Source organism: Pelophylax lessonae (genome assembly GCF_965119305.1).
Source record: "Pelophylax lessonae genome assembly, chromosome: 2".
Classification (NCBI taxonomy): domain Eukaryota; kingdom Metazoa; phylum Chordata; class Amphibia; order Anura; family Ranidae; genus Pelophylax; species Pelophylax lessonae.
The window spans coordinates 320,984,213-320,998,158 of record NC_138769.1 but is presented as its reverse complement, the minus strand read 5'-3'; the positions used below and the strand labels follow the sequence as shown (position 1 = coordinate 320,998,158).

At 42.2% G+C, this 13,946-nt stretch overlaps 1 protein-coding gene across 4 annotated transcripts in view; it reads left to right on the top strand.

Annotated features, from left to right (window-relative positions):
- The window catches only part of SYTL1 (synaptotagmin like 1), a 130,006-nt gene extending 116,652 nt beyond the window's left edge, over positions 1-13,354 (top strand). For all 4 annotated transcript variants that reach the window (XM_082245748.1, XM_082245751.1, XM_082245749.1 and 1 more), the window contains exons 13-15: positions 11,472-11,571; positions 11,744-11,949; positions 12,790-13,354. In XM_082245748.1, coding sequence (XP_082101874.1) covers positions 11,472-11,571; positions 11,744-11,949; positions 12,790-12,926 — 443 coding nt within the window. In that variant the 3' untranslated portion in view covers positions 12,927-13,354. The remainder of the gene's footprint in view (positions 1-11,471; positions 11,572-11,743; positions 11,950-12,789) is intronic.
- Positions 13,355-13,946: the final 592 nt, after the last annotated feature.

Genomic DNA, 13,946 nt, shown 5'->3' with positions numbered 1-13,946 from the left:
TTACTTGGTTTAATAACACAATCAGGAAGTTCTTTTAGTTCCAGTAGTGCCTTACGTTCACCTGGGGTCAGATTATCTACAATGGGGTGAATTTGTTCCTAGTCAATGGAATGTAGATCCTTCGTGATTACCTCCTGAAACATTTGGAGGTATCTGTTGTTTCCAAAATTGGGGAACAATGTTGATTTTTTTGCCAACCCAGATACTGGTGGGGGGGTCAAGGAAATCTGCCTACCCAGGTATTCCCCTCCATATATTCAATAAATTCCCTTTCACCCAAATCAGCTAATGCCAGGTTTGGCTTGGTCACCGTGCTGCTGTCTTATTTCTTTCCAAGGTACATGAGTTTAAAATGAATACATCTCTGAAACAAGCATATATCCTTATATATGTCAAAAACATTACATCTATTGCATGGTGAGAAGGCAAAACCCACGCTCAGGAGAGATAGGTGATTCTGATTGAGAACAGGTTCCGTTAAATTGATAACATTTAGGTCTCCTTTCTCTGGTTCCTTGTGCTTACTCTGTTCCCCTGGGAAATACAGTAGAGGGCTCTGTCCTGGACTGCTTCTGGTCTCGATTCTAGGTACCTGTCGTTTTTCCTGTTTTTCTTTAGTTTTCTTTTTCTTTTCTTTCTCCCACTAGGACCTCTTTGTCTTTCCCATCCAATGTTAGATCTAAAAAAGACACTAATTTCTTTCCGTCCTGATTTTGAGATCTATTATCCTTACTGTGTTTCCTAAATCTGCTACGTGATCTAGTTCTACCTCTTCCTTCCAAATCAAAAAATTTCCCACTTTCAAAATCCATCATGTCTTCCTGAAATTTCTTCTGTTTGGCAATTTTGTGTTCTTTTTTAAACTCCTCCACCTTTTCAATCTTTTATTACATTTTTTCAAATTCCTCAAGATCCTGGTATTCATCCAACACCTTAATACTCTCCTGTAATTGTACCTCTAATTCCCCAAATTGTATACTTTCTTCCTCTACAATAAGTCCAATATTATGTAGTCTATGTTTGACCAATTCCTCTGTCCAGATTTTGAGAAATCTTTCATTATGAAGGTGTTCTGCAGGGACAATATGCTCCCGTAGGCCTCATGGTATCATCATAGCTTCCAAATATGCCTCTAGTGAAATTTTCCACTTTCTCTTGAGATGCTTCATAGTCAAGTTCCCATGCTTTCTAAATAATTTGTTTAAATTCACTCTAGCGTTTGGGAGCGGGTTGTTCTTCCCTGCAGTATACTGCTCTAACTTCCTGTTCCCCCTGTGTATGCAATATACCAAAGAACCAGGGGGGAGGGTTGTAAGCTAGTATTCTACAACACCCCACCCACTGGAGGTAACCAAAAACATATGGGGGTATGGGAGTAAGAGATGGCCCCTAGTTGTATCAACTAGGGCCAACCAGTTGGGCAAGGAGAGTGGGGAAAAGATGGCAATCAATTTGGGGAAGAACTCAAAAGGGGGTAGGGATCTGTGGGAACAGTTGCTATTTAGTCTCAGAATCACTGATATCTCAAAACATGCAGAGCTCTGACCGGTGCTATGGTCCTATTAAACCAAGAGGTACAAGTATAACAAAAAAGAAAAAAATAAATAAATCCGGGAGCTCTGCTCCATCAAAACAAGAAAAAGGAGAGGTCCTTCCCCTATAATAAAAGGGGGGGCGTGTAATCAAAATACAATTGACATAAAAATTCCATCTGGCTACCTAGCATCCCATTCAGGAATATGCAATAATATCATGCAAAGCTTCATATGATTTATGTGACTGCATGTCGCTAAACGGGTTGAACCTTAGCATGCTTTTTTGTCTTTTTGCAACGGTTCAGATGAATTAAATATAAAGGAAGAGTTAATATCACTTGGTATGGGACCAATACCGGTGTGGATTACCAAGGTCAAAGGACTTTACTGGACAGGTATAGCAATGGTAAGCATGACAATGTTGTATATATAAAAACATACAAAGTTTATTAATGATTAAAAATAGATAATAGTAACAATACAACGACAAGAATAATAAGACTTGAATAGCATGTCTAGATACAGACACTCATATAGTTCACGCAGTCATACGGTTCGACGCGTTTCACCAGGATATAAGGTGGCTTCTTCAGGAACCCATATGATTAAGTCATGCATCCTCTATTTACAAGAGAGGAAAACATATAAGTAAATACATTTACATATTTATTGCACACATATTCAAGTATGTCTCGTATAATAACAAGACTGAAATATCTTATCATTTTTCCCATGCTCATCTAGTTCACATTCATAATTGCTTGGTAGGATTCACGATGTCTTGTCAACCATGAGGCCGGTAGTGAAAACCTTCCCATATATGACCCTGGAGGAGGTCAGCAATGCCTAATAAAGCATAGTGGATCGGACCCAATCCATGGAATCCCCCATGTCAAATGCACAATAGCCGGATAACTAAAGGTAGCAAGATACCCAGCATATAATGGGGGTCCTCATATGAAGAGGAAAGACGGGGGTATGTGTAGAGGGAGAGGGATGGCAAATCCCAGGATCTCTGTACAAGAAACAAAAAAAACACACAGAGAAAGAATAAGGGGATTTGATAGGTCATGCTCAAAATGGGGCAAAGTACAATTAGTATCATATAGGACACATCATTGCAGTAATTAGTAATCAAAAAGGAAATAGGAATTAGCTGCCAGTGCAACAGACATAAAGAATCTAAACAAAGATTCAATACATGCATATATGTATGCATATCCACACACACACATATATATATATGTGTACATTCATACATACATATATATCCAGGCAGGACCCACAGATGTGTCCACTAGCCCTCCCGGGGTTGGCTCCTATGAACAAAGAGAACCCATATATAAAGGGAAGACCGGGAATGTGGGGCTTATATGTATATTGAAAAAATGGTGCCAAAGGGAGTCGTCATCCTTGAATTAAAAGAGATCTAATAAGGAATCAAGATGACATATAGATAGTTCAATTGCAAACTGCCAATTTTGGAACCCCCCAAGTACATAGTATATAATGAGACTTAGAGAACAGAATGCTAACATTTGCTAGGAATGCCCAAATGAAGATAGTGAGGAAATTAGACCATACCAAACCCATATTTCCAATGTGAGTAAGAAAAGGGAGAGAGATCTACAGATAGCCGAGGTATAAGGGACAAAGTGTACTACCTTACTGGTGACTGCGCATGAATCTGAGGTCCGGACGCCGATTTTCGTGGCACAATTTGCCTCTGCTACCGGCGTCCTCGCCTCGTGCGCATTAAATGGAGAAGGTCCCACCGGAAGTGAGGGGCCAGAAGGTGCCCGCGTCACTTCCAGTGCGGGCGCAGCGCTTGTTGCGTCTCTTCCTCCCACAGCGGAGACAGAAGCCACAATCGCGGTCGGAAACAACACATTACCACGTGAACTATATAAGTGTCTGTACCTAGACATGCTATTCAAGTCTTATTATTCTTGTCGTTGTATTGTTACTATTATCTATTTTTAATCATTAATAAACTTTGTATGTTTTTATATATACAACATTGTCATGCTTACCATTGCTATACCTGTCCAGTAAAGTCCTTTGACCTTGGTAATCCACACCGGTATTGGTCCCATACCAAGTGAGATTTACTCTTCCTTTATATTTAATTAATTATGGATGTGGACGAAGGTTTAGCAGTTCCCTGATTGGTTGCAGCTTCATATTTTCTATGGTTCAGATGAATTATTTTTGATTATATGGACTTTTATTTCCTATTTTAATTTTTTGTTATTTTTGGGCTCCTCGCTGTTTTTGTTTTTGCTGCCCTAGCCCGAGTTTAGTCCCTACCTTGTAGAGCTATAGCACCTCATTCGCCCATGTCACGGAACCATGAACCAAACGTACAACAACAGATAAGTGAAAATAAGAAGGCTTTATTGAAAATCAAGCTGTAAAGCAAAAGTCCAAATGGATGGCGAAACCGAGGCAGAGTCCTTGCGAAGCCAGAGGTCAGGAACCAGGAGGGTAGTCAGACGAAGCCGGGATCAGGAACCAGCAGGGTAGACAGGCGAAGCCAGGATCAGGAACCAGCAGGGTAGTCAGACGAAGCCAGAATCAGGAACCAGAAGCAGCAGCAGTCTTAGAAGCATGTGAACACAGGAGGACCAAGCAAGGAACTGAAGCCACAGACCTCCTATATATATGAGCTAGGCATCCAGCTCCTCCCAGTGGGAAGGAGGAGCCGCAGAGTGGGAGGCTACAAGAAACCCAGAAACCAAGATGGCCGCCAGCACATGTCAAACGAAGGAGAACAGCAAGAAGGTAAGACCATGACAGTACCTCCCCCTCAAGGGCCCCTCCTCCGCGGAGTAAAGAACGGTTTCTGAGGGAAGCGTGCGTGGAAGGCACGGAGAAAGGCAGGAGCATGGACATCTGCGGAGGGAACCCAGGAACGCTCCTCTGGACCATAACCACGCCAATGAACCAAAAACTGCACCCGACCGCGGACCAGGCGTGAGTCCAGAATATTGCTCACCTCATACTCCTCACGATTGCCCACTTGGACCGGACGAGGCCGAGGAACCGAGGAAGTGAAACGATTACACACCAGTGGCTTCAACAGGGAGACATGAAACACGTTGGAGATCCGCATGCCAGGAGGAAGCGCAAGGGCATAGGCTACCGGGTTTACCCTGCGAAGCACTCGGAAGGGACCAACAAAGCGAGGCGCCAGCTTGGGAGTGGGCACTCGAAGGTTGAGGTTGCGGGTGGACAACCATACACGGTCTCCGGCCTGGTAGGAAGGAGCAGGCGCTCGTCTGCGATCAGCCTGGAGTCTCTGGCGCTGCGCAGAGACCTCAAGGGACTTCTGGATCTGTACCCAAGAAGCACGTAGGACGGAAAGGTGATCCTCCACAGCCGGAATATCCTGGGGAGAGAATACCTCCGGTAACACGGCAGGTTGGAACCCATAATTGGCCATGAAGGGAGACGTCCCAGAGGAAGAGTTCACCGCCGTGTTCCTGGCAAACTCAGCCCAAGGCAGGAGGTCAACCCAATTGTCTTGGTGATCGGAGACATAGCAACGAAGGAATTGCTCCAAGGCCTGATTGGATCGTTCTGCGGCCCCATTGGACTGAGGGTGGTAGGCCGAGGAGAAGGAGAGATGAATCCCCAACTGGGAGCAAAAGGCGCGCCAGAACCTGGACACAAACTGACTCCCCCGATCCGACACAATCTCCTTGGGCAAACCGTGCAACCGGAAGACCTCCCTGGCAAAAATCGTGGCCAACTCCTGTGCAGAGGGTAACTTCTTGAGAGGAACACAGTGGCACATTTTGGAAAACCGATCCACAATCATGAGAATGACCGTATGGCCTCGGGATGCAGGGAGGTGCACAATGAAATCCATCCCCAGGTGTGACCATGGGCGCTCCCCGGTGGCTATGGGTTGCAGAAGGCCCAACGGAAGGTGCCGAGGGGACTTACTCTGGCGCAACAACCGGAGCGGCAGTAGGAGCGGGCCCAGGAGCGACAACCGACCCATCGGCAACGGGAGCGAAATGAGCCGTGCGTTCAAGCAGGGTTTGCAACGCCACGGCGAACCGACCCAACAGGTGATCCTGCTGATCAAGTCTGGCAACCAGCGTGGGTAGCGAGGATGGCCCTGTACCGTCAGAATTCATGGCTTGGTCCTAATGTCACGGAACCATGAACCAAACGTACAACAACAGATAAGTGAAAATAAGAAGGCTTTATTGAAAATCAAGCTGTAAAGCAAAAGTCCAAACGGATGGCGAAACCGAGGCAGAGTCCTTGCGAAGCCAGAGGTCAGGAACCAGGAGGGTAGTCAGACGAAGCCGGGATCAGGAACCAGCAGGGTAGACAGACGAAGCCAGGATCAGGAACCAGCAGGGTAGTCAGACGAAGCCAGAATCAGGAACCAGAAGCAGCAGCAGTCTTAGAAGCATGTGAACAAAGGAGGACCAAGCAAGGAACTGAAGCCACAGACCTCCTATATATATGAGCTAGGCATCCAGCTCCTCCCAGTGGGAAGGAGGAGCCGCAGAGTGGGAGGCTACAAGAAACCCAGAAACCAAGATGGCCGCCAGCACATGTCAAACGAAGGAGATCAGCAAGAAGGTAAGACCATGACAGCCCATTGTGGTTTTGAGGTGGGGTCCTGAGCCCCTCAGCGTACTGACGGGTTTATGGTTTTACATATGTGTTTTTGTGTTCATGCAGGCAGTTAGGCAGGGAGTAGGTGGCTCTGGGGAGTTTTTCACCAGCTCCTACTGAAGCACTTTTCTTTAGGTGGGATTTCATTTAGGAAGATTTTTGAGCTAGTTAGAGATGTGTTTGTTGAGTGGAGTGGGTACAGGGGAGGTTTTTGGAGGGATCTCTGAGTTCTGATGCTGATTTTTATATTTGCTTTGATTGGCTAATAAAACCTTTTATAGAGGTAACTCCAGGGTGTGTTTATTCTTTCTTTTTTGTTTTAATATTTTTATGAATTCTTCAAAAAAACTGTATGCAAACTCACTGCAAAGTATATTCCCATGGGTGATGGGTTTAAAAGGCTAAAAATAAAACCTATGTGGCTCATGGCCAAAGGTAAAAAAGCTATAAATAATAAGAAAAGAGCTTTTAAAAAATATAAAAATGAAGGAACACTATCATTGTTTAAATGTTACAATGAATATAACAGAATATGTAAAAAAAAGGATGCAAAAATTCAAAATGAATGACAGTTTGCAAAAGATAGTAGAACAAATCCCCAAAAATTCCTCAAAGATATTAATTGTAAAAATGTTAGGTCTGAGCATTAAGGCCCTTTACAAAATAATCTGGAGTGGATGACTGGGGACAAAGAGAAGGCAAATTAATTAAATACATTCTTCAGCTCTGTGTATACAAAGGAGCATGGGGGGGGCTCATGCCCATAATGGGGATGGTATTGACACAGCCCCAAATGATCCACAATGGCTCAAAATTGATATGGTGCAGAAATATTAGACAGAATTAAGGTAGATATAGCACCAGGACCAGATGGCATTCACCCACGGATCCTAAAAGAATTGAGCTCTGTCATTTCAAAGCCATTGTTTCTAATTTGTAAGGATTTGTTAATGACTGGAATAGTACCAATGTATTGGCATAGGGATCAAAGTCTTTATCAAGTAACTATAGACCCATTAGTTTAACTTCTGTAGCACCCTCCTAGGTAGCTGCTAGAGAGAAAGTATAGTATTGAGTCCTGTCTGCTTACCAGAAGGACTGCAGGTGAATCTATATTGTTCTCTGCCTACCAGAGAGCAGGATCTGTTATTGAGGTCTGCTCATTGTGCTCAGGTACAACTCGTTCTGTCTGCAGATTGTTTCACACTGGTCCAATAGGGAGTGCACAGGCATTTGATACAGCCCTGGTGATTTGGCATAGGAAAAGTGCATCGGTGCAAGCTGGGATACTGTATAAAAGCCAGGAGCACATGTGCTCGGGGTCTTTCAGCTGGATAGCGGAAGCCCGGAGGGAGGGGGCGGCTGCCCTCTCCTCCTCTGTAGAGGTGCCATGCGGCCTCAGGTAGTCGACCTGAGGGCCTGGAGAGGAACTGAATCCAGAGGTCTGGTGAAGCTGACTGAAATGGGAGACACTGGAGGATCTGATTCTGCAGTACAGAGAGTGCAGATCTGTGTCAAGGGGCCTGACCTGAGGGGGCCACCCCTGCAGCTAGACGAGTCAGTGGATGGGTGTCAGTAAAGGGGATGCTAGAGAGTGTCAGATAATGTAGATCACCAAGTCTATTGTTGGAGAGAAAAGAGCAAGGAGACCTAACCTAACTCTTTCCATACATGTGGCAGTATGGATTAAGCAGTGCAGCTGCTTCCACAAGCAATCTGGTGAGGCCAAGTGAGAGTTGTCCTTATCCATTACAGTTGGAGTATCCCACTATTCCCTTCTCACATCCAAGTTACAAAATAAACACTAAAAACCAATACCCTTAGATTGTTTAGTGTGTGACAAACCATCGGGAGTAAGGAGGGATGTGTAAACTGTTCCCTAAGTGACTGTGTGCTGGTATGCAGAGGAGGCCCAACAAGTAATCATACAGCAGCCCTACAAGGACAGTCCTACACTTCTATAGTTGGGAAGATGCCAGAGAGTTTAATAAAAGACCACATAGTTGAGTTCTTGCTGGAAAAAAATATTTGAAGCAACAGACAGCATGGATTCATGAAAGACAGAAGTTGTCAAACAAACCTGATTTTGTTTATGAGGAAGTAAGTAAAACCATGGACAGAGGGGTGGATGTGGACGTAATATACTTGGATTGTGCAAAAGCATTTGACACAGTTCCCCACACACAGCTAAAGGTAAAGTCTTCAGGCTTGGAAAGATCAGTTTGTAAATGGATGGAAAACTGGCTAAAAGATAGAATTCAGAGAGTAGTGGGTAATGATTCTTACTCTGAATGGTCTAAGGTTATCAGTGGTGTACCTCAAGGTTCAGTGTTGGGACCCTTACTTTTTAATACATTTATAAATGATATAGGTTCTGTGATTAAAAGTACCATTTCAGTATTTGCAGGTGACACCAAGCTATGCAGTGGAATAACTTCCTTATAGAATATCTCCAACTTACAAGCCGACCAGAATGCACTGTTTCATTGGGCAACTATGTGGCAAAAGAGGTTTAATGTTAATAAATGTAAATTTACGCACTTGGGGGCTAAGAATATGCATGCATCATACATACTAGGGGAGTAGAACTGGGGGAATCCATAGTAGAGAAGGATCTGGGTGTTCTGTTAGATCATAAGCCTAATAACAGCATGCAATGCCAAGCTGCAGTTTCCAAAAACGAGCAAAGTCCTTTGTTGTATTAAGAGAGGCATTGACTGCAGAGAGAGAGTTATAATTTTGCCCCTGTACAAATCTTTAGTAAGACCTCATCTGGAATATGCAGTTGAGATTTGGGCACCAGTTCTCAAAAAGGATATCCGGGAACTGGAGAAAGTGCAGAGAAGGGCTACCAAACTGATAAGAGGCATGGAGGAACACTGCTATGGGGATAGATTTAAGGAACTGAATTTATTCTCTCTTGAGGAGATTAAGGTAGGATATGATCAACATGTACAGATACATAAGGGGTCCATGTAGTGAACTTGGTGTTGAGGTTTTCACTGTAAGGTTATCACAAAGGGGGAACTCTTTACGTCTAGAGGAAAAGAGATTTTGTCTCCTATTACGGAAAGGTTTCTTCACAGTAAGAGATGTGAAAATGTGTAATAGACTCCCTCCAGAGGTGGTTATGGCCAGCTTAGTAAATTGCTTTAAAAATGGCCTGGATTCTTTCCTAGGTGTACATAATATAACTGGGTACTAACATTTATAGGTGAAGTTGATCCAGGGAATATCCGATTGCCTCTCGGGGGATCAGGAAGGAATTTGTTCCCCTGCTGTAGCAAATTGGATCATGCTTTTCTGTGGTTTTTCGCCTTCCTCTGGATCAACTGCGGGTATAACATTGTGTATATGGGAATTTATAGTTGTGTTTTGTTTTTTTTGTTTGTTTTTTTTTTTATTGGTTGAGCTAGATGGACTTGTGTCTTTTTTCAACCTGACTAACTATGTAAAGACAAGTGTCATAGTAATTACAGAAAACAGTTGATATACCACTTTGGTCAAGTTACGTATACTCTTTTCTAGGGATACCAACAAATCTGATCAGGTCATTGTAGAATATCTTTGTATAATAAGCAATAATTTTTATCTTTTTACACTTTCTTTATTCTATGACATACCAAAGGCATACGGGTATACAAGAGACAGTTGCTTATAATTTGAACACTTTTTAAGACGAATGAAGCATTACTTTATTGATTGTATAGGTGCAAAATCATTCCGGCTTGTTTAATATGATATCTGCTGAATATACTTAGTGACTACTGCATGACCCCCAATTTGACTGGTTTTGGACGTATCTGGTCTAAGATTATCTGCTATCCCTTAATGAACGATAATGAAAAAAAAGCCAGAATTTACATGTAGCACTCGCTAGTGTGCTAGAGTAGGTAATGTTAGGATTTTTGTAGTGTAGGTAAAATGTTTTGGCTTGGCTGGCAGCCAAGCCTGTATTTTAATCTGGGTCGGGTGAGTGATCCAGGGAGGCTGGTATGACTCATCAGGCAGCATTTCTGGTACCATCCCCTACTTCTGGAACTTGTTGGAAACTTCCAGAAGAATGGGAGGGAGGTTAGGAGGAGCTGCCTGGAGTATTAATGAGGGCCCTGACCAATCTCAAAACAGATGAGTTGGCAGGGAGCAGGCTTCCTCAAATACTCGGGGCTAGCCCAGCTGGGGAGGAGAGTTTGGGTCGAAGTTGGAAATGTGTTGGAGAGTGCTGGGAGTCTGCCTCCAGTCTGGGGGGGGGGGACCTCGGGCCTGGGAGCTCGGGTGCTGGAGGGACCCTTTGATATCCCAAGGAGGAGTCCTGTCTAGTGGCACGGGAGCAGTTGTGAGGACAGCAGGAGCCAGTGAGCACATTTGGGAGATCTCCAAGGAGAAGACAGCCAGGTGGGCTGATGAGTGAGACAGTCGGGGAGGACTGAGAGGCAGCCTGAGAGGACTGGGTGACAACAGTCTGAGATTGATTCAGAGTCAGTCTGGGAGTGCTGTGGAAGTTTGGCCAGGAGACCTAGAGAAAGGGGCAGCTGCCTGTAAAGGACCTTTTCAACATCTGACTGAACCCTTTTGTCAGATCACCCACCAGTCTGCCAGCTAGTCCTGGGAACCTTGTGTTGCAAGCAAGTGTTATGCTGGAGGAGCTGAGGAGTGTGTAAATAGACTGTACAGATGAGGTTGTCCCTTAAGAGTTCTGCTAAAGTCAAGTGGGCATTCCATGATACCCCATGATACCCCTATCCTCATCTAAGTTTAATACCCCTAAAAAAATACAAAAACAAAGCTGCAAGGACTGTTTCTTGACTCAAGAGTGCTGAGAAAAATTCTGTGTGCCTAACTGTGCAGGGTAGGGGATCCCTGATTCACCAGCAGATTCTGCGGGGAGAGCGTTACATACACATTGCTTTTTTTGGAATGGTCATCTAGAACAGATTTATATATATTTGATTACCATTTTGGCCAGTGCCATAGCATATAAAGCAGGTTGTCATGGTCTCTTCTACATCTATGATCTAAAGGATCAGAGATGGTTTCCATACCGGAAATTTTTTTGCTGTACAATGGACAAGAAAATGTAAAGCAATTACGAAGTAAATAACAATAACTAATGCTCCCTTTTTTGCTAAATTTTGTACCCTATTTAAAGTAACGCAAAACAGACCTTGACAAATCCAACTGAACATATTGATGATAAAAAGTAGAGAAACAAAGATTACATTCAGGGAAAAAACAAAACATAAAGTTTAGTGGAACCAGTTGAAGTTTGAAAACATGCATTTTTCTTTCCCTCAGGTTTAGGTCTTCCACCTTCTGGAGAACTTCACATTTGGGTAAAGGAAGCTCAGCAGCTTGTTCCTCATAAAGCTGGACATGTCAGCTCTTATGTAAAATGGTATAGTACCTGTACATTTTTTTCAACCCTGTCATTGTGTTTACTCATTTATTTTGGTATGCTGCCATATGTCCTTGTTACTGCTTTGTCCTATTATTTGCTTATTTTACTTTCTGTGCAAGTCTTTAGTTACCTACCACTGATTCCTTTGTCATGTTCATGTATTGTCTAGTTGTGTCCTCCCAGATGACAGTCCATCCAGTATTCAACGCACAAGAGTAATTTCACGTAGTCTACGACCAATGTACAATCATACAATGGTATATGACGGTTTTCGTCCAGAGGACCTGCCTGAAGCCTGCGTGGAGTTCACAGTCTGGGACCAGGGAACAATGTCTAGTAAACCACTAGGAGGTATTCGTCTCAGCATGGGCAAAGGTAAAACTCTTCTCTACAGTATACAGCTCCTTTATTTTGTGGTCATAGTTCAGGACACCACAGATATTTTTTAATAATGAAATTGTATAAACTGTATGGCAACTGTGATTCTGTAAATACAAGCTGCAGAATTAAATTAATGTAGTCAATGTAGTCAATAGTCCAGTAACAAATCTGAACTTGCAGCATTGTGATTAAAGTGATTAAAGTGCATACATTCATATCCATGCAAAAGAAAGTGACTTGACTGCATCATATCATTGTTTTATCCCTCCTCTGGTTCTTCTATATGGATATATATATATATATATATATATATATATATATATATATATATATATATATATATATATATATATATATATATATATGTGTATATGTGCATCTAAAAAATTTGAATATCATTAAAAAGTTAATTTATTTTAGTAATTCAATTCAAAGAGTGAAACTCCTATATTATAAAATCACATTACACACATAATTATATATTTCAAGCATGTCTTTCTTTTTTTTAATTTCAATGATTATGGCTTACAGCTACTGAAACCCCAAGATTCGGTATCACAGAAAATTTGAATATTGTGAAAAGTTCAATATTGTAGACTCATGGTGTCACACTCTAATCAGCTAATTAACTCAAAACGCCTGCAAAGGTTTCCAGAGCCTTTAAATGGTCTCCGAGTCTGGTTCAGTAGGGTGAACTTTGTCTTTTTTCAGCCAGACTAACTATGTAATAATGTAATCTGTGTATGTTGCTGTTTACCTGGAGTTCACCCTTAAAGATTTTGTTTTAGGAATGAGGTGATAAGTAAATTAGTGGACCTATTTTATGTGTTTCAGGTAATAGTTATGAGGTCCCTGTGAGCTGGATGGATTCTACAGAACAGGAGAAGACATTCTGGCAATTGGTCATAAACAGACCAGGAGAATGGTCAGAAGTAACACTGCCATTAAGACAGAATCTAACTCCTCGTTAACACGCTGGTAGTTGGGGCATGAAATACCATTTCTGATTCAGAACATGAACTTACTATGCCTGAAAAATGAAACAAGAAGTGAATATTTAAACACCCAGAACTAAAAGGACTTTTGAAATATTATATGCTGTCCAGTGGGTTTATATTTCTTTGCAAAAGTTCAACTGTATTTAAACTGATAAACAGGTTATGACTGTTAGATTGGATGCCAACGTGATCCAAAGTAGAATAGGAAAATCATCAGAGGCACTGCCATTAACAAATACAGATGTAGTAAAACCCATGTCATAATAACAATAAAAGTTTTAGATTTTTATTTTATGTGTGTGTTTTAGGACTGTTCCGGTTATGTATAGATAGCTATGTGACTATGTTTGAGATGTAAAAGCTATTATTTAAAAAAAAAAAAAGGCAAACAGTGCAATTACTGTATAATCTAATATAAAATGTTCTAAACACGCTTCTATAGCATTGTTCAAAATTCTTTGGAATCATCATTTAGCAATCAGATTATCCAGGGATGCATAATGTGTTTCTCTAGACACTTGTTAGTTTTTGAATCTGCCCTAACCTTTCTGCGAAAGGATTGATACAGGTTGACCTATGAGTGCGCTTTGAAAGATTAACATGCATACATCATGTGACACGTAAAGCAGAACTCGAGCCAACACCTTTATCTAGTGTTCAATAGTGTGGGACTTTGTTAAACACTCTGTAAATAAGCTAGATGAGTACACTGACAGTTGTCATTGGAGGCAAGTAACAACTGTCAAATTTAATTCCCTTTAACTTTTGTCTAGGTTACAGTGGTTGCCAAGAAAGATGGTAAAGCCCCGTACATACGATCAGATTATCGAACGATCTGTTGTCCGTTTTTTGTGGCATGCTAGTCTGATGTGGAAAGTGAAGAGGTTATTTTCATACGAATTTTCCCGTACGACAGAATTCTACTTCAGGAGTGATGTCATGTGTTGAATTGCTTTGTATGTGTTCTTTCGTCTCTGAGCATGCCTAGTCTTG